Here is a 23,692-nt window from a genome sequence, read left to right on the forward strand (position 1 = left end):
TGATCTGGTTAATAGTGACGGTGACTGAGCTCAAGATTATATTCCCGGGTGCTTAGAGTGCAGCTGTCCTATGTTGTCAGGGAGTAAACATCAATACATCTTAATAAGTAATCAAGCAGGATGTGGAATTAATGTAAAAATTGAGAGTCAAAGAAGGATGTATTATCTGCACAGAAAGCATCTGACTTTGAGGAGCCTAGTGGGTTCCACAGTCGTTGCCAAGACTCTTTAGAAAACGATCTTAGGTGTTCAAGGCTCCCAGATTCTACTCTATATGGGTAAAATTAGGAGAAAGCACTCACAGAGAACCCAGCTTTGGAAATGTCATTTCTTGACAATAAAGCTGTTTTGAAATGTTCTCCCAGGTATCTAAAAAAAGTAATTTGTGATGTAGAATCAGTTATCACATATCATTTAGAAGGTAGGTGTATTTACCAATTGTTATCTCCCTCATTACAAAATAGTTGATTTTCAACTTTTATTTCTGTCAGTAATTCAGACTAATAGTCTGTTCAGGCCAATTCTCAATTGAGAAAATAAAATCGTATAATTTGGTTGTAAAAAACGCTGCTGGCCTACAAATCAATAAAGAACAAATTAAAAAGAAGGCCAAGAACAAGCCCTGTTTTGCCGCACTGTAAATGTTAACTGTGGCATCAGGATAATTCCTACCAATGCTAGTGCTGGTTATGGTGTTGCTGTGTTGCTCCTGTATCAGCATCTCAGAATGGGGTCTTTGCTGAGATTATTCAGCTGGACTGGTATGTGATTCCTCAGTTAAACCTGTGGAGGGGTCAGTAAAAGCTTCATATCCTTTGTGTTATAGCACAAAATTCTTTGAAAAGGTAGGATGGGCAAGATTATTCCATATAGCGACTGCACTAAAATAACTTAAAATAATAAGTAATAATAATAATAATAATTGAGTCTTCTATTGTGCTTGGCTTTACTTGATTTCTTTTGCTCTATGAGCTTTGCTGACTAGGTTGTGTTGTGGTCCTAAATCTTGGCTGCACATTAGAATCCCTGGGAGCTTTAAGAACATACAGGTGCTGAACCTTTTCTCTTGAGAGCCTGGTATATTGCTTTGAGCTTGGGAGTAGGAAAGGGTTTAGTTTTCACAGCTCTTCATGCGATTCTGATGACCAGGGAGAGCTGAGAACTATAGAGCTAGATAATAGAGTAGACAGGTCCCAGGCTCTGGAAGCTGCTCTTCATGTTCTCATAGTCACCGAGTGACTGATGATGATGACTTTTCACGGGTTACCTTGCTGGCGACACTTCTGGTCTGAGCAATGAGCTCTCGGATCCTCTGGATGCTGGTGGAAACATTGCTGGCAGGTTGCTTCTGCTCAACTATACGAAGCTGATCCAGGAGCTGAGGGACAACCTCTGTCAGATTTCTTACTGCAGTTAATAAAAATTAATCACGTGAGTAAATACTTCACTATTAACTATCTTTCAGGAATCAGGTGAAGAGATAAACATGTTACTTCTGGTAGAACTATTAAGAAATTATTTTTAATTCTGTAAAATTAATAGTTAAACTCCAGGCATAATCGATTCCTATTTTATGATATTTATAGCACATAACAATTTATAGATGTATGCAGAACAAGCTGACTTATAAAGTACATATATAAAAAGCAGGACCCACAACAAATATGCAGATGTTCCTTTCACTACACAGCATAGGTTCTGTTTGCATTTCCAATATAACTGATGTAACAGTTTAAAAATGCTGGGCACAAGGAGGGAGAAAGGCTATTTTCCAGGACGCTCATTCATACCTCACACTGCTGCTGCAATGGGCCTGGCAGAGGCAGAAGAGGATGGAGGAGATAAGGGAGCACCCAGAGTAGTGGCAGTTGTGCCAAGGTGAGGGTGGGCAGTCATGGGCTACGGGCCCAACAAGGGTGACGGTACAAGCAGATCATACTGACTTTTTAGGTTATGTTTTGTTTTTGATGTATAATGTACACATAGAAAAGAGTATGAACCAAAAGGATATAGCTTATTGAGAGAAACCCCAAACATGGGGAATGGCACACCTTTGTCCAAAGTCTCATAAACTGGAGCAGTGGCTCTAGACGTGTGGTTCCCAGACTAACGGTGTCAGTTTCACCAGAGAACTTGCTAGAAATGCAATTTGTTTGGTCCCACCCCGAATCTACTGAGTCAGGAACGCTGGGAGTGGGGCACAGACAACTCTGAAGCACACTAGTGTTTGAGAAGCAGTGGACTAGAAATTAGTATCTTGTGGGAATTCTCTAAGGGCGGAGCCATGGTCATTGAGTGTCAGCAGCTGGACAAGCGCAAGTCTCTTACTGAAACCAAACTAAACTCAGATTGAAGGGACCATGTCTGTAAAGACTGAGGAAAAACCTCGTGCTGTACTTAGGAAACAAGATGCTTCTCTAGCACAGAGAATGGGATTAAGTAAAATAATAGCAACTACCAGTTTATTGTATTGATTACTACAGAGATAAATATTTGTTGTTTGGATCACTGGTCACAATAGACATTTTATAATATAGTATTTAAAAATTAGAAGTAATAAAGTATGTTTAAAGCATTATATTAAATTTTGATTATGGAAATATATATGAAGAGGTTCCCCTGCCCTTACTTCTCTCAGAGAAAAGAAGCCGCCTTATATGAGAGTCTTTAGAAAGTATCTTGTGTTATGTTGTGCTCTTTCACATACTTTGTTTTGAATCACAAAATGCTATTTGAGGAAAACAGAGTAATTTGAAACAGTTTCATTTGGTGCTAGTTCTGAATGCTTACTGGAAGCACAAACAGAGCTGAAAAAGGAGGGGGAAAATTTAGCACAGATTTAGGAAATATCCCTGAGACAATATTTTTCTAAATGTTAATGTTGAATGTAAGGTAGGCAACTCTTTAAAGATCAAGTTTTAAAAGCAATGGAGTGGGGACATGAAAGAACTCATGACTATATACTTAAAAAATGAATATTAAAAATTATGCTAATAGATATTTGCAACTTTAGATCAAATTTCTAGTGATCATATACAGATTAATAAAGTTGCTTCTTAATTCAGATGGAAGTAAAGGTACTATGGTCTATAAAGCCATGGATGAACTATGCTGTGCACCTAAACTGAATATTGTGTGCTAACCGTAATTTAAACCATAAAATTAAAATAAAAAACACAAACATGAAACCATGTTTGAGAACAGAAAGTTCTAGTCATGACAAAGACATTGATATTTAAGACAACAGAAATATGAGACTGGAAAAAAGGAAATTTCCCAAGTAATATGTGATTTAAACATCTATGTGAAACTAAATAAATTAGGTAGGCATCAAAATATTTAATTTTCATTGCTATAAATCTGTGTTCAAGTTGGCTGACAAGCTGTCCTTGTTGGGAGCAGCTCAGTTGTGTTAGGCCATATTCAGTACTTGTTGGTTACAACCTGCTTTTTTTTGGAATAAGCATAAAGCAATGCTACTGTTTAGTAAATTTTTTTCCGGAAAGCAAGATTGGGAGGGTTGTTTACCCTAACATGTGATTGATCTTCCTGGAGCGAACAGGCTCACACTCATAAAAACAAGTGCTACCATATTTCACATAGAAAAAAATTATAACTTTTAACCAATCTATTCAGTGTTTATGTGAAACACATATAAATTCCTTGTGCACACACACACATATTGACAGATGAACCGAGCAAAGTTTTTTTCCTGCCCTGGCCAGCGGAGTCAGTTGGTTGGGCATAGTTCCGAAAACCGAAAGGTCGCAGGTCTGACTCCTGGTCAGGGCACGTGCCTGGGTGGAGGTTCGGTCCCCGGTTGGGGTGCATGCAAGAGGCAATCGGTCAATATTTCTCTTTCACAACACTGTTTCTCTCCCTCACCTTCTCCTTCCTTTCCCCTCTCTCTAAAATAAATAAATAAATAAATCTCTAAAAACCCTTTTTCTCCTTTTCTAAGTTAACTTCTACAGAATTCCAATCTGAAACCCAAATAAAGAAAATTGCTGCTTTACAAACTATGTGCAGAGTTCAATGGCCAATTCCTCAACTGGATGCAAATTGAGATATTTCTAAGTGATACCTGCATCTCTGGCAGAGTCCACTGCAGTGTTGTAAGCAGTAGAGTCAAAAGTTTGTAGATTCTGCGACCATTTGGTGAGATTGTGAGCCATCGGGGCGGTAGCCTGCTGGACTGCCATGGTGGTCCTGTTTGCTTCTGCGGTGATCAGCTGGGACTGACCCAGGCGCTGCTGAGTGTCTCCTTCACACAGAACACAAAGACATTCACTATGCAGAGAAGCGGGATGTTTGCTGGGAACATGAACGGCCCTTTAATCAACGGGTAAAACAGATCTTAAATTTAGAGCTTTGAAGCCAAACTAAGATCTTTAAATATATGTTAATTATGGTATAAGTTAGGTGCACAAGAATACTGTAAGTAGTAGTAATAAGTAAGTTTGAAAGACTCTAAAGTCTCATTAAAATCTTGTAGCTCACTTAAAATATTTTCCAATTAGAAGTAAGTTTAAAAAAAGAATGATTATTATTTCTTTAGATTAGAGACCTGGTGAGAAAGCCACAGAGAATGCATATGAGAGTTAACTCATACAATGTTTGTGTCTGAAATTTATTGTAAACAGCACTTTCTTCTAGGTGGAACAATTTTTGCTATAAAAACGATGCTGTAGTACCGAGTAAATTGGTAAGGAAAGGTATTTTTGAATAAGAAAAGCAAGTTTCAAAAGGGCATAGTGAAATTCAATTTTTATTGAAAGTCTATATACATAAAAGAAAAATATGTTTACAACAAAATATTTTTCCTAGGTAATGAGAAAATAAAATATCTTTCTTGTTCTTTCTCCCACTCTATATTTTCTAATCTTTCTATAATGCTTATGCATTATTTCTGTAAAAAAACCAAAGATCAGTCAGGTGGGTTGTAGCTTCGATTTTTTTTTTTAATGGAGAAAGTTACATGCTCTGATGGAAGTAGTGTTAACTGCTGGGTCTGCTTCTTTTTGGGACTGTGCCTTTTGGAGCAAGTTCCCTGACCTTGACAAGCCTCCATGTTCACATCAGGCTAAAGGTAATGGTGATACTTTCCCACATGAGATAATGTATGAAAAACACAGCCCAGTGCCTAGCATGTGGTGGCCCTGATGGTACTGACAACAGGGATTCTCAGTGGATGACACCCTCGTGGCCTGGGCTTTGGTGTGGCTGGACTTGCTTTGTGTAGTAAAGTGTCCACCTCTAGCGGTCATGTTTTAACTTTCACCATGCCAGGGAACGGACATCTGCTTCCAATCACGTCTTTCTAAAACACCAGTGGAGTCTCAGATTAGGCAACATGGGTGAGCGCTCTTGTTTCTCTATTTGGCTCGCTGGTCTCCTTGCTTGTACTATAAGAACGACGTGGCATGTAACAGAGGCCAGCTGTTTACAGTTGGGGCCAGAGAAAACCAATGACCATATTAGGGCATATTTATTAATAAAGAAGGATGTTCAAAAAGTAGGTTACTGAACAGTACATATAAACAGTATGATTCTTTGAAAAAACATGAACACGTACAAACAACTGGAGGAAAATTCAAATTTAATGGTCACCCCTACATGGTGTGGTTACAGCTTTTATCATTATTTTCTAGAATTTATTTTTTGGAGTGTGTGTGCATGTGTGTGTGTGTGTGTGTGATGAACATAGTTTCTTTTGTCATCAGAAAATAACATTTACTTATAAAAAGGTCTATAAGCAAGGAATCACCTATCCTTTCTCAAAGGTATACCAATACCAGTGAACAAACAGGCGAGGCTTAAGTTCTGTCCGTTCTGTCTGATCCTTACCTCTTTCTGTGGCTTGGAGTTGCTCAATGGCACTATTTAATCTGTTTCTAAGGGCGCTCTTTCTTGCTAGAGCTCCACCCACACGCCTGCTGGTGTCAGCCACTGCCTCATCATTGCCTGTGGAGAAGAAGTTGAAAGAAGTTCCAGTAGGGCAAGGATGCCAGGGGAAAAAAAAAATCTGTTTCAACAAAAAAATTCTGATTTGTCCCATGGAGTCACCCGCAATGTTCTGAATATGGCATGAGCATACAACACTAATTCTGAAGAGTGACATTTCAATTAAGAGGTACAGGAGTGCAGGAAACTGGGTAGCTGCTTGAGAGTAATTTCCGATGTCATAAAGTGACTCATAAAAGGTATAGAGATACTGTCTAATTTCTTTGACTGAAAAATATAGCACTATTGTGGCTAATAATACCTAGCAGTGCAGTTGATTAAGAGCTGAAAAGAAGCATCTATATTTAGGGTGATGACTGGTTATGTAAGAATAATTTTTTTTTCTGAATTGTCTCAATAAAATTTTAATTGATCCACAACATACATCTTGAAAAGAGCACACATTATAAATGCACACCTTGATGAATTTTCCCCAACCAAACACAAAATACACCCAGAATCCAGGTCAAGAAAATAAGATATTATTAGCACCCTTATAGTTTCCTGAGACTTCTGTGGTTACCCAAAGATGACCACTATTGTGAATTTTATATCTGTGTGTTAGTTGTGTTTGTTTTTAAATTGTATTAAAAAATAATACACTACTATAATTTTTACATTTTTTGTATCTGTTTTAATTTCTGTAGAGTTATAAGTCTTGATACCTGGTAGTTTACGTCTTCCTCTTTGTTTCTATTCTTCAAGATTGTGCTGGCTATTCTTGCTGCTCTCCATGTTCTATAATTTTTCCACATATAGTGATGGTACTTTAACTGGTATTATATTGAATGTATAGATGAATTTCTCAGAATTGTCATTTTTACAAATTTGAGACTTTGTTTTAATACAGTTTTAATTACACTTCTGTAAGTCTAAATTCTGATTTTGATCTCCATTTATTTAGAAATTTTGTAATTTCTTTCAGTAGTGTATTATAGTTTTCTATGCAGAGATCTTAGCATCTTTCATCAGATTTATTGCTAGGTATTTTATGCTATTGCAAATGGTCTTATTTTAAAAAGTTAATTTTTAATTGGTGTACATAGAACTAGACTGGTAATGTGGGGCTTCCTTGTCTTGCTTTCATTCTTGGTGGGAAAGCTTTCAATATTTTAGTATTAATTTGCTGAATATTATTTTTAGTATTCTTTATTAAATTACAAAAGCATAAGTCTATGTCTATTTTGCCATGAGTTTTTTTAAAGCATGAATAAGTATTGAGTTTTGTTAAATAATTTTCCTGCATATAGTGAAGTGATTATATAAATTTTCTATATTCTGTAAGAGTAGTGAATTACAATTGATGTTTTAAGTGTTAAACTAACTTTGAAGTCTGGAATAAACTTAACTTGGTCATGTATTATCATTTTTATATATGTTAGAATTGACTTACTGATATCTTCATAAGGATTTTTATCTTTTTATGAGAGAATTTAGCTTATAATTTTCCTTTTGTATAATATCCTTGTCCAATTTTGGTATCTAAGTTTTGTTCACCTCATAGAGCAAGTTAGAGAGCATTTCCTCCTTTTCTATTTTTTGTAAGATTTTATATTTGAGTGGTGCTATTTCTTCTTAAAGTTTGGAAGATTCATTGATGAAGCCATCAGAGACTTGAGATTTCTTTGTGGGAAGGGTTTAATTACAGATTAAATTTATTACACCTTATGCGTGTATATACTCTCTGTCAGGTTTCCTATGTGTTCTTGTATGTATTTTGATAGTCTTTTTCTTAAAAATGATTCTTGAAAGTGTGCTTGTAACATAGTCCGTAAACTGGGTTATCTTGGACCAAATCCAAACAAGTTAAGATAGAATAAAACTTGTCACCTGAACTGAAAAATCAACTTTGCCAAAATGCTGGCTTCATGCTTTCTTTACTTTACAAAGCATCAAGGAATTTATGCTTCTCAATGAACAGAAAAATATTTTTTTCATTTCCCATTATAGTCTTCTCTTTCTTTCTAATGGGCTTATAAACAAACATATACTCTCCCATGGGGTACTTATTGTTTTCTGTTGTATAGTCTGGTGTGCTTGGTTTTTTGTTCAGTTATCTTTCCCCCCACATGTGTATAATGGGTATACAATGGGTGGCGCTTGGTTGATTCTGTCACCAAGTACAATGGAACCAAAGTAGCAGCACTTCTTTCTTATTTCCTCTGGGTAGTGCCCGAGAATTTCCCAGAATTCAAGGAGGGACTTAAACATGTTTTTTAGTTGTATTATATTCTCTCTCCCTCTTTTAGCTTTACTTTTTGAATATTGTGGTACAAAAAATCTTTTTAGCTTTTCTTTTTGGGTCCTGTGAGTGCAAAAAACACTGGCTGATATACTGAGAAGGAGTATATTTAACTCTATATTTGGAGCTCTTGATAAAAATAGGAGAACAAAAATCTATTTTGGGCTGGATGTTTATAAGAAGAAATGTTTCATAAATAGTGTGTCCTATTTGGAACTCATGATTTACATAAACATTTTTTTAAATTTACAAATGAATTCAATAGATGATTCCTTTAAATAGCTGCTTCCTGAGTTTATTACAGATTGCTGTTTTCTATAGACAATGAAGAAAAGGAAAACTGGAAATAAAGATGATTGATCATTGAAAGTCCTTGGGATATAAATTAATAGTAATCTGAAGTTACAGTGTACCTCAGCAGAGGAATATGGTTCAGTTTGAAAATTTAGATTTATATCACAAATGTGTGTTGTTTAAAGGGAGACAAGTTCTTAACCACTCAATTTTAATTGCCCTTCGGTGTCCCTTTTACAAATCAATAAATGAAGGGATTTAACCAAACAAAATCACGAAGTAGGTGACCAAATCTATAATATATTTGAAGAGACCAATGCAGAGAGATTTATCTGTATATAAAATATGGAACTTTGAAGAGATATTCCCAAAGTTGAAAAATTGCTTTCATGGGGTCAATAATGACAGGGCTGCGAAAGTCGTTGCAAGTTACAAAGGAGAATAAACCAAGTCACTGAATCATGAAGACCTGCTATTCTGGTCTTCACACCACGTGAGACAAAAGCAATACACAGATATGGCAACATTTATTTTTAAATATTTTACTACTAATCAAATTCTTTACTGCTAATACTCTAATTCTTTTCTAAAGACTATGTTCAAGACTGGACTTACATAATTAATTAGAATTGAGAAACGTAATAGCATTTTTTACTGCCTTTCTTTACTCAGAAACATAAATTAATAGTTGCTTTATGGTAGTTAAGTAGTTAAATATTCTGCATATGAAAAACAAGTGCATTTATTTTCTATGTATTTCCTTGTAAAAAAATAAAAAGCACAATTAGACTCGAGATTAATTGCTTTGATAAAATTCCCCGAAGTTTTTTCAGTTTCAAACTTGGCCTTTGTTTTTAGGTGGTAGTTAGAAGTTAGCTAGATAATGGATTTCCAATCTCATTAGTCAATGCTCAAATATCCTTAGAAATGAGATCATTACTTCAGAGATGAATAATGTTCAGTGGAATTCTTAATCAATTCAATTGTTTTTAAGAGTAACTTGCAAGATAGAAAATTGACTGAAGTTACTCCCTTTTTTCCTTTCTCTCCTCTCACTCTTGGAGGTACTTGCTTTAGCAGATGCAAACACCAGCCTCTGAAAGTGCTTCTTTCTCTATGGTCATTAGGCTTGTCCTAACTACAGTAAACTTGAAGAACACAAGCTACAAGACAGTGCGAATAACCAAACAGCTTGTGGTACCCTACCCTCCCAACTCTCACAGTGATGCCTTTAAAGGGTGGTCATGTGTAAAATTTTCAGGAACCTCCTGAACTGTCCAAGAAAGGGTGAATGATATGCAATACAGTTTTAGTGTTAAGTGTAGTTTAGGGCATTAATTCTGTAAAAATTAGTATTTATGGTAGGTTTGTATTAATTAGTCTATTTGATTAGCAAGACTATCTACCACATGGCCCTGCCTGGGGGTTCAGTTGGTTGGAGTGGCGTCCTGTGCACTAAAGCGCTGCAGGTTCAATCGCTGGGCAACGGATGGATGTTTGTCTCACATCAATGTTTCTCTCTCTCTATTTTAGGATATGCGCTGCCGAAGCGAGCACTGTTTCTCTCTCTCTAAAAGCAGTAAGTATGTATCCTCAGGTGAAGATTTAAAAACAGAAAAGAATATCTACCACATGTTTTACTATATGAAAGGATTTTTAAAAACCCACAGTTTTTAAAAATTATCTAATCTTTGCTTTATTACACCTTGACTCTGAGCAGGAACTATTCATGTCTAATTCAGTTGGAATATCACTTATTCTTTAATCCTAGAATTTTGAAATCTGTCTACACGTAGGAGTATTGTATGAGAGGAGGAAGCAGCTATAAACCAGAAGGAAGCTGGGAAAGTGAAGATACTTACTGGAATCTGCCTTTGCTTGCAGTTGTCTGGCTTGATTAAGGAGGTTCTCGCTCTCATCTTTATGGTAAATGATTTGCGTATCAATCCCACTCACAGCCTACAAAGGAATTGAGTGGAGAAAGTAAGAATGATCACAGAAGAGCTATTTATGATTTTAGGATTTAAATGATACAGTTTATCTGCTAAACGCCAAGCAAAATTCATATAGGTTCATTTTCATAGCTCAAAATCAAGGTCAAATGTGAACATGAGGCAATAATGTCCTTGGCATTTTCAAGATAAATGTTTTTTGAGGAAAACTCAGTGAACCAGGAATAGTGCCTGGCTGAGGTCCCATAAAAGTGCTTGTCATGTAGAAGCCATCAATAAACAATTTATGAGTTGAAAAAAATCAGAAGGTGAAAGGGAGTAAGGAGTGCAAATCGCCAGTTATAAAAATGGTCACGGAGACAGATGTAAAGGGGACATAGGGATATAGTCAATAACATTGTAATAACCATGTATGGTGCCAGGTGGGCATTAGACTTAGAGGGTTGATCACTGTGTAAGGTCTATAAGTGTCTAATTACCATGTTGCACACCAAGACTAATATAATATTGTATGTCAACTGTAACTGGGAAATACACGGAAAAAAAAAGAAAAAATCTGAGTATATGCATAAGCATCTTCTCTATCACCAGGAACTAGTCTTAAATATGTTTTATTCAGGGACTGTGGCTTAAAAACACACTGTCCAGGAAAGTGGCGTTTGCTGTCTGGAGCAGGACACATCTTGAAGAACTTGCACTATTGAAACCTTCATAACATAAATAAAATGACTTTTTAGTTCTGCTCTTTCTGCCACTTGTGTTACATCAGAAGCTCAGCAGATGACATTAGAAAACAGAAAAGTCATAGCTGGGAAAAGGCAACATATAAATTAACTTTAAAATAAGGGAACACTCACATCATAAATTTGGTCAGTGATGTTCAAAGCCAATTCTGCTGTATCGTTGGCTTCACTAACATAATTGGCAATATTTTCATAGACATTTGAAGCAGCCAAAGCCTTCTGAACCAGCCCGTTCATATCTGAACTGTGTAGATTCCTGTTAATGAACAAACTTGTCATTATTTTTCTATTTTACCTCCTTGGGAAACAGGGCCATTTGTGGTGCTTGACTGGACACTGCCAGGACCCCAGGCACTTCCTGTTATTCACAGTCACCTGGCTTGAGAAGGTTTTCATAAGCTCCTTTCCTAGGGGCACATCTCCTTTGTATTCCTCTGCCTCTGGTGACTCCAAACCACTCTGTTTTGGTTCCCTGGCGGCTGCCTGCCTGGCAGTAGCCACAAGAAAAGGAAATGATTTAAAAACAACCCTCTATACCTCTTCAAGCCAGCGTTTACTTGTGGTGGTGGTCAGGCAGAGGAATGAACCCACAGTCATCCCCATACACTACTTACCCAGACCAGCATTGCTATTTCCCTCTCCATAGAAGAAACCAAGGGTCTCAGAGGCGGTGCACAACCTCAGCTCGGTGTTAGATATCAGCTGGTTTCATTATTGATTCAACCTTATTTTCCTCCTTTCTAATATGGCCCTATTTCCCTTATATTACAGATCATATTTTTCCTTAAGGAGGGGAATAATATGCATGGAGCATATATGTGCCCTTAACACATCTGTGACCTTTTTATAGAAGCAAGTAAGGCTCTGAGAGAGGGTACGCTGCTTGCCCAAGGCACACACTGATAAGGTTTCTCTCATTCCTGAGGCCCAGCTGCCTCCTTGAAGCACACAGCTGTACTCATACCCTCCCCAGCCTCTGCCCTATACACCATGTTCTCTGCTTTTGCCCCTTTCTGGCTTCTGTAATGCTCATCTAACATATGTTGAGTACCCATAATGCACTGGACACTCATAGAGGTGCTGATAACAGCATATGCCTCAGAGGACTGATATAAGGTACAACAGGGATAAAACATGAGAAATGATTGGTGGTGTCATGCCTGGCATTTGGGAAACATCAGGATTTACTTTTATAGCAAGGTATTTCCTGAATCGTAATTTCAAACTAGTCAATAATTCATTTTATTGACAAATGCTTTTTTCCTCTGTAACATAAATGCCACCCCCTTTTCTGTGACTCATGCTCAGTTATTTGTCTCAATTTTATTCAGTTTTAAATCTACTAGATTCACATTTTTTTTTCTCAGTTTCAAACGTTAATGAGTAACATCCCTTAATTCAGCAGTAACTTCCAGAAGATTCTCTGTGACCAGCATTGAGATATCAGATCCCACGTTGGTTCATCTCTTCAAATGCCCTGACCTGCTGAGCTCAGTGAATGGTGTCTCAGTCTCCTGCATCCAGTCTCAGTTCTAGTATGCTCTCTAAGGCTCTGACTGACTTCCTCCATGGATCCTTGGCAATTTCCTCCTCTTTCATTGTTCAATGCCATTATTATTCTGGCTCCTCTGCCATAGGGCTGACTTATCCATGGGGCATAGTAGGGGCCCAGTCGAAATGTTTTCATCTTACTTTTTTTAGCACAAGAAAAAATGAGTATAAAGATTACATTTGCTTTTATTTTTTTAATTTAATTTTATTTACTTTTATATTTTTTAATGTTGTTCAAGTACAGTTGTCTCCATTTTCACCCCACCCATCCCTGCTTCTCACCCTTAATCCTACCCCCCTTTGGCTTTGTCCATGTGTCCTTTATACATGCTCCTTGATGACCCTTCCCTTCCCCGCCCCCTTATCCCTTCCCTCCTCCCTTCTGGTTACTGTCAGTTTGTTCTTTATTTCAATGTCTCTGGTTATATTTTGCTTGCTTGTTTGTTTTGATGATTAGGTTCTACTTATAGGTGAGATCATATGGTATTTGTCTTTCACCACCCGGTTTATTTCACTTGACATAATGTTTTCCAGTTCCATCCATGCTGTTGTGAAGGTAGGAGTTCCGTCTTTCTTTCTGCTGAGTAGTATTCCATTGTGTAAATGTACCACAGTTTTTTGATCCACTCATTTACTGATGGGCATTTAGACTGTTTCCAGCACTTGGCTATTGTTAATTGTGCTGCTATGAACCCCGAGTGCATATGTTCTTTTGAATTGGTGTTTCAGGATTCTTAGGGTATAATTCTAGCAGTGAAATTGCCCAGTCAAAAGGCAGTTCCATCTTTAGTTTTCTGAGGAAATTCAATACTGTTTTGTTTTTATATTATTGGAGTCACGATATATAATTTTTAACTTTTTATGAGGGAAGGAGCCCCCAGAGCCAAAAGTACCTAGGGCCCATGAAAATCACAGGGCAGCCCTGCTCTGTAGAGGTAATTCTGATCTTGCTGCTTCTTCCTCCCTGTACCCCCTTCTTCTTAGAAATGGCTTAGAAAGTAAAACCCAAGGAAGTTTTAAAAGAAAGGGATAAAAGGAATAAAATGCTACAACTATTTATTAATATTTTAAAATTTTGCGAGCTGGAGTGGTAAGAAGATGTACCAAAGAGCTTGAAACAAAGCCTTCATTACTTGCTTTTATAAATAGGCACAAAACAGGTACTATATCAATATACAAAACAAAATGTGCTGTTGAAATGGAAGCTCCTTGATGAATTATGTTTATCTATTTTTGAAGCACAGTAGGCAAATCATTTGGTATGTAAAATTCACATTTTGAAGGAAATAGGTCTGTAAATTTGGATGGTGCCCTGCATATATTTAGTCAGAAATACCCTAAACACAAAAGGGGCTTCAGGGTGATTGATGTTCCTAATCCCGTTTCATGGAAAGCACGTCGTAACTTAGAGTCACGCTAGAACACTGCTCGTTGCAGAGTGGCGTTGAGAGGTGTGTGTGGGGATCCCCGTCAGTAGGATGGTTGACACAGTGACAAAAGAATGTAGAACAGTATCACAGGATGGGTCTCAAAAATAATATTCTACCAATATAGCATATCATCTAAAGCAGTATTTCATCCAAGTTCCATTTTATTGGTTTCATCAAAAGCACATTTTCTGGGAGCAGGACACAGAGGTGGATATAACGCCATCTCACACACCAAGACTTCATGTGACTTCCCTCCCTCTCTCTCTCTCTCTCTCAATTCTCAGGAGACTTGGAAAGATATTTGAAATTTTTGACAATCAGGAATAAAAAGATGATTTAAGTTTTGAACAGAAGTTTCTATTGGTTCTTATTTTGTTCATGACCTCTACTGATTCTTGCTCCTAATTGCCAGATTTGCAGTCTTTTCTCTATAATTATCTCATTATTTACCTATTATTTCAGGGTCATGAATTCAATTCCAATTTTTCAGCACATTTCAATTAACATTAATTGACTGCCCAGGGGGAGCATGACTGTTCTAAATGCTATGAGGGAAATTGTCCATTGATTTTTTTCTTAATAGGTGTCGAGATCAAATAGATCCTCTTGGGAACTGTGGAGTTTGAGAGTATTTACCAGAAGTCAGTTATATTGCCAACTTCCAATCAGCTTTACTTGAAGACACTTAAGTGTGGAAAACTAATAATGCCTATGAAATATGAGATGATGATAGACTTAGACCTTGTAAAGGGATCTGATTTACTTGATAATATTTTTTTGCAACAGTTATGGTCCTAAGTGAATGCATTAGGTCATTCTATTAATAACTGTAAAACAGAACCCCCTTCACCCCAAACACAGGTGTGTGATCTGACAGATATTTTTAAATTGAAAAACTGCCTCCCCCCAAGGCAATTATAATAAAAAATTATCGGTTCTCAGACTGACCAACAATAAACAAATAAATGAACAAACCCAATCTTTAAACCAACTGCTAACATTATATCCCAGTAACTCTGGCATATGGAGTTGAATAAAAATAAGTTAATGAGCCCATGTAGATATCTGCATTTCTAAAACCAGGGTATTACCTGCTCAGTTCATCAGCCTCTTGTTGAAGGTTGTGAGCATGGTCAACAGCTTCTTGGACTAAATCATGACTGAGATTACTTAGGTTGAACAGCTTGCCCTGTAGTTCATCTCTGGCTCCATCTATTTCAGCATAAATCCCTGATGCATTCTAAATATGTTTAAAAAAATTTAATTTAGAAAAACTTAAAACATTTTCTCCAGGGAGCATCAAAAGATAATCTCTATTATTCCCCATTATAAAGTTCAGTAAATTTCAGGCCAGGTCAACATGAGCTTACAATTCTATAAGGAGATATCAATATTTATCTATTTCTCTAAATTTTTACTTTAAAAAGTGTAACTTCTATTTTTTCACTGCCAGATTTATTGCACACATGAGTAGAGTTAGGATATAACTGTAGTTGAACTTCTTATAGAACTTTCTGTGATGACATCTGTGCTGTCCAATATAGTAGCCACTAGCCTCTCGGGGCCCTTTTGAGCACTTGAACTATGGCTAATGTGATTGAGGAATTAAAATTTTAATTTAATTTTATTTTAAATTATTTAAATTTAAATTTAAGTAGCCATATATGGCTAGTGGCCACAGTTCAATGAAACTGAAATGTTCTGTCACCTGATCTTTTTTTAATAAAGCCAGCTAACTTGATAGATTTGAATTGGATCCAATTGTTCTGTGACACGGAGCTGCTGTTCTAATCTGCTATCAGTACAAACCCGAAGGAAGGTCACCTACATCCTTACCTTTATTATATCATCAAGTTCTGCAAGGGTCAGACGCGGGATTATCAGAGAGTCCGAAGACGTCCTCAGGGAGGCGTTCACCCCATCCATGTGTTCCCTCACTTTGTCATATTGTTTCTGCAGGAAGGAAGAGCAAAGGAGAGAGGAAGAGAAGGTGGCTTTAGAGAAAGCATCAGACACAGCGGTCAATGTCAACTCGTTGCCTTTGCACCCACACAGACTGGGTTCCAAACTCAGCCCCACCACCTACCTAATTGCTGTGTGACTTTGGGGAATTCTACCCTGTGAGTGCTCAGTTTTCTCATTTTGGAGATAACAAAAGGAAGCACCTTGGATCTTTGAAACACGTGGTTGTGATTATTACTTAAAACGTCATCATTTCAGAGTTAACACTTGACTCTTGTCTCCATAAATGTAAAGTGAAATTATGAATACAGGATTGAACGTAAGCTCTCCATTTGCAATAACAGGAGAATGAATGAATTCGAAAAGTATTTATCATGTGCTAACTTGGGGCACATATAGCTCATTTGGATAGGAATAAAGCATAGACAAAACAATCTTAATGTCCTTTATAAAATTTAAAATGGCCTGATTATCAAAGCACAAAATTGTGATCTTGCTTTCTCCCACTCTGAGCTCATTATGTTAAATGCTCAGAATTTTGGGTAAGGGAAATTGCCCAAGCTGCTAATATATTTCCTGATGAATGCTTTAATTTCCACCTTCACTACTGGATGTGGTGATTGTAAAGAAATATTATGGAGCTTCAAATGAGCTCAGAGTTTGAGAGTGACATGGCATGAAACTTTAAGAGGAAAAAGTAAAAGACTCATTTTACAATCTGAGTAAAAAATGATGTTAAATTACTTTAGACACAATAATTTAAGTTGGGGTTGAAATATGTAAGCTATGGTATAATATAGGATATCCTAGGAATAATGAGAGAAACCCAGATATAGCAGGATATACATTAAAAACTTTCTAAGTTTTTCTAACTGCCTGAGGTCTTTCCTGATTTAGTGGAAGGGAAGATGGAGTCCATCTTCTCCAAATGTGTTGCTGGAAGGGGAAGATGAAGGTCTAGGGGCAGAAAAGAATCCCATTTGAACATCCTCATAATGCAAGAACATTAAAAAACTCGATATCTATCAAGCTTAATACAGTGTGACTATCTGGGGTTAATTATTCTTATCTCCACAAGGAGAAGTAGTTATACAGCTTTGCACAAAAGCAATATTTTAAAGTATATAGGGAGAGGAAGACAAAAAGGCTGATATTTACTTAGCTCTCTCAGCGCATTTTTCTTTTTACAGAGCCTGAGCTATAACCCCATCTGGAAGCCCCGGCCTCTGGGTCACCTTAAGGGAACAACTGCTGACACCCAGAGGTCACAGCCAAACTTCAAAGCCATGTGCTCACAGCACTGCAGGATCAGTTGATCTGCAGTAGCTAGAAAACGATATGCTTCAAGTTAAAGGGTTTCCCCAATAACATTAGAATGAGTAAAATTAACTTTGAAACAAGTAAAGATATTCCCACAGAACGATGGCCAACTTGAACAAAAGAATGTTTTAGAAACAAATAATTACGAAAATGACATAACACTGTTCTACATGCTTCAGTATCCACTTCACAAACTAAAAAAAAAAAACCAAAAACTCCTCATCCTTGAAAAAAATAATAGAAACAGTCCTGGGAAGGCAGAGTTTAGGCTTATGAGAAGCTCTAAATGGTGCTTTGTAAAGAGTATTTAACCTATTTTTGAAATATAGAATATTTCATTCATCTGATAAAGATATTTATCATGCTGCTATCCTTTGGTACTGGGAGTAGGAGGGTGAAATAAATACATAATTGTTAGTTGTGAGGTTTCTGTTGGCACCAATCAAAGTGATTTTTTTTTTTGGTTTTGTATAAAACCTGGAATTTGGGGGGTTATCATAATTGATGAAGTTAAAATACTTGAGTTGAGGAGACAGATCCATTAAGAGATTGGTCACAATACAGAAAGAGATGAGCATAAGGCATCCTATGGGATTGCTGCATTGGTGTTCCTGCTAATTCGGAAGAGTGGGGCAGGCCTCCTGGAGGAGGTGATACTTGGAGGTATCCAGATAAAGCAGAAAAGAAGTCTGCTTTTCAGACATATGGGATTATTGATAGGGTGATACTGCCTGAACTGAATTTGTGAAGCAGGGAGATGGCAAGAAGTGTGGCTGAGGAGGCTGGCAAGGGCCCACCAGAGAGCCTTTCGTGCCACGTGAGACAGCATAGCCTATCCTCTAGGACGTATCTTTCAAATATTTTTTAATCCTGAGCCACAGTAAAAAAATGGTATTTTACAATATGTTGCAGTCCAGTAATCATACCTAACTAAAATAGAAATGTTTTTTCCTTAAAAAAATGCTGGTTACAAGCACTCAAAACTTATTTTGTGATTCACTAAATCAGCGATTTTCAACCAGTGTGCTGCAAGAATTTTTAACACATGCAGTACCTGACTATTTAGTCAGGGGCACCGACCTCCTTCCCCTTAGATTGCCAGATTTGAGAAAATGACAACAGCCAACACAAAAATAGCCGTTAGGTGTGAGTGAATGAAAATTATACCTATTTTGTTTTGTCAGGTTGGCAACAAACAGTGTGTTCCTGGGTGTGCTGCAGAAATTTAGTAGTTAGTTTATGTGTGTCATGAGGTGCAAAAGGTTGAAAATCTCTGCACTAAATGGTGGGGAAGCTGTAGTGTTAGAGGCATTGCATAGGCTGCAAGGAGAAAGTGAAGACTCTCAGTAAGAACGGAAGGACAACAACAGTCAGCGCTTTGGTGGGAGGAGCCTCCCACTTTGGCAGGATGGGAGGGTGGCTTGGAAGGGGGAAAAAATGGAGGAGAGAGAGGACGAGGCTATTTTGGTTCAGAAATGAAGGCCCACGCTAGAGAAGTTATAGAGAAATAGAAAAGAGAAAACAGACCTAAAAATAATCCGATGGTAAAATTGGCCGGATCCTGTGGTTGACTAGATGTGGGAGGTGAGAAAGAAGGGAAATTCAATGATGAGTCCCAGTAACTCTCTTGAAATCTACTTGAAGAAATTATCTTGTGTTACACTTATAATTTTGTTGCATAAGATAATCATGCATTTGCATAACAAAGAATGCTATCCTGACCATTATTATTCTAAAAAATATTGGGCTAAAGGATTGCTGCTATTAGAAAATGGTGGTGATAAATGTAATTCACTTTTATTTAGGACATTTTACAAGGACTTACTGAGAGGTAGTGATGACTGAAAATCAGATAGAGAGCCTAATTTAAGTCAATTTTGCCCAACATAAAAATAAACATAACTGAATTAATGAATTTGCTCATAGTTTCCTAATTTTTCATTCTAACATCCATAAGTATGTCAAAATACACACATGTCTTTCTATCAGAGGACTCCTCTCGGTGGTGGTGTGAGTGCGTGCATTGCTTGGAGCACACGTGTGACCACAGCAGTTCTTACCCTGGATTTGTGTGCGCGCACAAATCCCGGCCCCACAGGGATAACTGCTTTGCAAGCTATGGACACATCCGGGATTTTCCTCACTTCTTTGTATTTGCATGACCTTGGCTTGAATTAAACTCCTATGTTTGCAGCTGCTGACCAGCCAGGCTCTGAGATTTACTTGTCACGCCTTCCCAAAATTACACATATCCTCACAGGAACGTGGTTCTGGGTTGTTATGGTGTCCTAGTGCTCTCAGTCCAAAAATAAAAAAGTTAGGCATAAGAACAGTGCAATACTTACTCCCTTGTAAGAGCAACACGTTCGTACAGGAGGACCCAAGCACCAAGAATGGTTGCGTTCTTATCAATGCAAAATCTAAACAATTTACATGGTTTCAACTTGATTTTAAATGTACAAATTATAGTGGCAAAAATGTACAAACGTCTTAAAAATGTGAATATTTAAACGTGCCAGTATTGAAAAAGTTGTATACCAGCTGCACCCTTTCGGCATAATTTTGTGTGGTGTTTGCTGCTCATGCCTGAGACGCATTGACAGTTCTAGTGTCCACTGTACCTCGTGGTCCCGCTGCCTGGCTGCCGTGGCTCTGTTCATGTCTTCCGCATCCCTGATATGGTTAAGGGCCTGGTGAAGTGACTCCTGGAGGTCTGACAACTTAGCATTGTAGTCGTCCAGCTGCTCCAGGACCACAGGAAACAGAGATCGGGTATCATTGTACAGTCGCTGCCAACTCTCAGCCTGGCTTAACACTGGGAAGAAAAATGATGTGGAAACTCAGTCTGCGCTTCTCCTGTCCCTCCCCTTCCATTACCTTTAGAAATGCAACCTTGTCAGGCTACGCCTTCTTTAGCAATAGAGATTGATGGTGTTCACAAAATAAGCCCATGCTTTATATTTGAAGTAAAAAAAAATACTATTTTGTACGGTTTGAGAGCCCCTGGAGGGCAGCCAGCCAAAAGTTAGCTTTCCTATTGAGATTATGTTTTATGTGGAAACCATGGCATTATACTATGTTGATTATTGCCCAGATTATTCCTAATTTTACCATATAAAGGGGATTAAGATATATTATAGTGTTACTATTAAAATAACCAAAATTACCTTGTCTGTTACTGGCAAGTAACGTTTACAACCATTCATTTTCTGTATTTTCTCCAGCTAACTGTTTTTAGTTAGCTCCTTTAGGTCAAACCTAAATTGTTATTTTGGGTGAAAAGAAGATGAAACGGCAATGGTATATTCTTAAGCTTTGTGTATGCCTTAGTTCTCTGACCAAAGTTACATGCATTGACTAGGTATCTTAATTTTTATTTTCCTCCAGGCAATATCAGTCTGTCTTGTTCATGTTTTGTATTTTATTTCCTCACCATGAGCAGAAGATACAACCAGTTCGTGGCTGAGTAAAGAAAGTGGGTGAAGATGCTGTCACTAGGTGGAAGGTGGCTGAGTGGGAGATGTGATCGGCCCCATTTCCCCAGGGCAGTCTCGTTACATTCCACAAAAGGCAAGGAGCATAGCAGCCGCTGGTTGTGAACTAGAGCGCCAGCCTTCCTGACCGCGGGCTTCATCCCGACTCAGAAACGGGACCTGAGATTCTACTTTGGCTTTACTATGACTGTTTGTTTGCTATCATAATATGCCTTTATGCCAAGAATGTTCCTCTTCTGGAGTGTTCACATTAATTGTTAGCAGAAATTGATCGTGACAATTGCAGGGAAATGGTTGAGTGAAGGTGTTCCTACTCTTTTCTGTGCAGGTGGAATCTAGTAAGTCCCTTAGACCCTCTTTTGTACTGTTTTTTAAATGCATAAAATAAAACACTTAGAATAAAAAAGGAGGTCAGTGTATTAAAAAACAAATTGGTAATATAATAATATGTTTCCATATTAATGCATAAAATAATGAGATATAGAGGTGGGATTAATAACTACTATAATTTTGAATTATCAATGAATTTAAAGTTTTGAGATAACAGCAACAGTTAAAATATGGTATGCAAACCTGTGGCTTCTTTTGTCAACTGTGTGGATTAAAATGAACACAAATGCTTTGCAATCATTCCCATCAAGAGTAGAGTCTATATCCTCAGCCCTTGAATCTGGGTTGGTCATGACTAATAGAATGGATACGGTATTGTTGTGTTCCAAGGACAGGCCTCAAGAGACCTCACACTTTCCATGCTTGCCCTCTTAGAAGGCAGCCACCTAGCTTCCTTGAGGTTAAGCCATGGAGGGAGAGGCCCAGCCATCTCCGCTAAGGCCCCAGACACATAAGTAAGCTTAACCATGCCACATGGGGCAGAGAGAGATGAGCTGTCCACGTTGAGTCTAGCCCAAGTTGCCAACCCGTGAAATCACAAGCAAATAGTTACTGTTTTAAATGAATATGTTTGGATGGGTTGTTAGACAGTAATTGATTAATTAATAACTGAGGTAGGGACCAACTCAGAAGTTCACTAACGCTATTGTGATTTGATGTCTACATGCATCATTAAAGGAAATGTTAAATTCCCATTGAGGTTAAAACTCATTAGAAGTCATTAATGGACTTCAGAACACGAACGTTGCTGAACTTGTAGATTTACTGGCTTCTCAACATAATTTTCCTTACCGTAGTTCAGGAATTGGTTCCCATTAGCCTTCCTTTCCCCGTTTTATACATTTTCAGCAACTGCTAAGTCCTGATTTCTTGTTCTCAGGAGTAAAATTCGATAGATTCCTTGTGGAACCTCATCTGTTTCTCAAAAACTTAAGGTTGGGCCTGGGTCTAAAAACTGTGGTCATATAGTCAAGTTGTGCTGAATGATTCCCTGAGGCCACGGGTAAGTTTGAAATAGCTCTGAATATTGGGAATTGGTTGCTTTGACCAAATGTTGCCCTGTGTCTCAGTATCCTCTCCTGGACCCACACAGAAAGCAGAGATGTGCTAGGCCCTAGGAGTTGAATGCACCTACATTCATAGGCTTCGTCTGCCTCCTCATCCACAAGCTCCCGTTGAGTGAAGAATGGTTGACGGCTTCTAATCTCCTCCAGCATCTTCTGGGCCAACACCAGCTTCTCAGAAATTTCCTCAGGGCTAAGCTCCTGCTCCTCCCCATAATAGAGCATCTTGTTGTTGATCTCTGAAAGGAAGGACATGATGAAGACAGCAGGGAGAGATAACTAGGCATTTTTACATTGAAAACATGGGCGAGTGAGGGCAAAGGGCAGGGCTGGTCCTCACATGGAAAGAGACTCACTGAAAGACAATTACTGATGTTCACACTGCAAATACTGATGGCAGCATCTGAGTTCAATGCTTATTCCAGGGAGAAGTAAAACCTAAGGAAATCACTCCTCTTTGCTTTCCATTTGGTGTCTTCAGAATGGGGATGGCATTAATACAAAGCCTGCCCTGATTTCATCTGTACCTGGTTTCCACAGGGATTCAAAAACATTAACATTTAAGTTGCACAAAACACGGAGAAAATGTTCTGGGGTATCTCCTGTCATATGTAGGATGCATTGGAGATATTAATTATACTTTAGCCAAGGATTTATCAAGGCTTTAAGTCAAAATGAGAGTGTACTATAGATGTTCAAGTGAGTCTTCATTTTGTTTTACAGATATAATATAATACAGATATAATACAGATATAATATAAAGGTTTGTGAATTTTTTCTCATATGCTTTTTCCCCCCTTACAATTGCTATTTGCCTTCTGTAGTACGACTGTTTGTCAAGATTGTGCTATTTTGACCGTGGATCCTTTTCACTCCATGCCCAAAAGTAGGATAGAGAATATAAGAATTGGAAGGACCGCTGCAGTTCAGAGGGATTGGATGAATGGCCTAAATACTAGCAGAGCTGAGGAGTTCTCTGCCTCCCTGTTTCCATTACATATGATCAGATGAAAATTATGTAATTTCCACCTTGTCTTCCCAGGAAGCATTTTATCTTCCTGGCATAAACGAAATTGTATGTCTGTGGTTTATTATGATCTATGTGGTTGCCGAACATTGCATTCACATAAATCATACCAAATAAGGGCGTGTATTTTCTGTGGCTAACAGCTTGAAGGTCACGAGTAGTTATCTGAGAGATGGTTGGGGGTAGGAATGACACACTATTGGTGTTGGGCACCATTCCT

At 37.8% G+C, this 23,692-nt stretch overlaps 1 protein-coding gene across 4 annotated transcripts in view; it reads right to left on the reverse strand.

Moving 5' to 3' along the window:
* Nucleotides 1-23,692, reverse strand: part of LAMA4 (laminin subunit alpha 4) — a 133,039-nt gene that overhangs the window by 35,331 nt on the left and 74,016 nt on the right. For all 4 annotated transcript variants that reach the window (XM_045188685.3, XM_045188686.3, XM_053914064.1 and 1 more), the window contains exons 11-19: nucleotides 22,517-22,684; nucleotides 20,119-20,312; nucleotides 16,052-16,168; nucleotides 15,307-15,455; nucleotides 11,349-11,490; nucleotides 10,402-10,498; nucleotides 5,848-5,964; nucleotides 4,085-4,264; nucleotides 1,268-1,407 (exon numbers count right to left, since the gene is read on the reverse strand). In XM_045188685.3, the coding sequence (XP_045044620.2) occupies nucleotides 1,268-1,407; nucleotides 4,085-4,264; nucleotides 5,848-5,964; nucleotides 10,402-10,498; nucleotides 11,349-11,490; nucleotides 15,307-15,455; nucleotides 16,052-16,168; nucleotides 20,119-20,312; nucleotides 22,517-22,684 (1,304 nt within the window). The remainder of the gene's footprint in view (nucleotides 1-1,267; nucleotides 1,408-4,084; nucleotides 4,265-5,847; nucleotides 5,965-10,401; nucleotides 10,499-11,348; nucleotides 11,491-15,306; nucleotides 15,456-16,051; nucleotides 16,169-20,118; nucleotides 20,313-22,516; nucleotides 22,685-23,692) is intronic.

The sequence above is a fragment of the Desmodus rotundus genome, chromosome 11 (assembly GCF_022682495.2).
Source record: "Desmodus rotundus isolate HL8 chromosome 11, HLdesRot8A.1, whole genome shotgun sequence".
Taxonomy (NCBI): domain Eukaryota; kingdom Metazoa; phylum Chordata; class Mammalia; order Chiroptera; family Phyllostomidae; genus Desmodus; species Desmodus rotundus.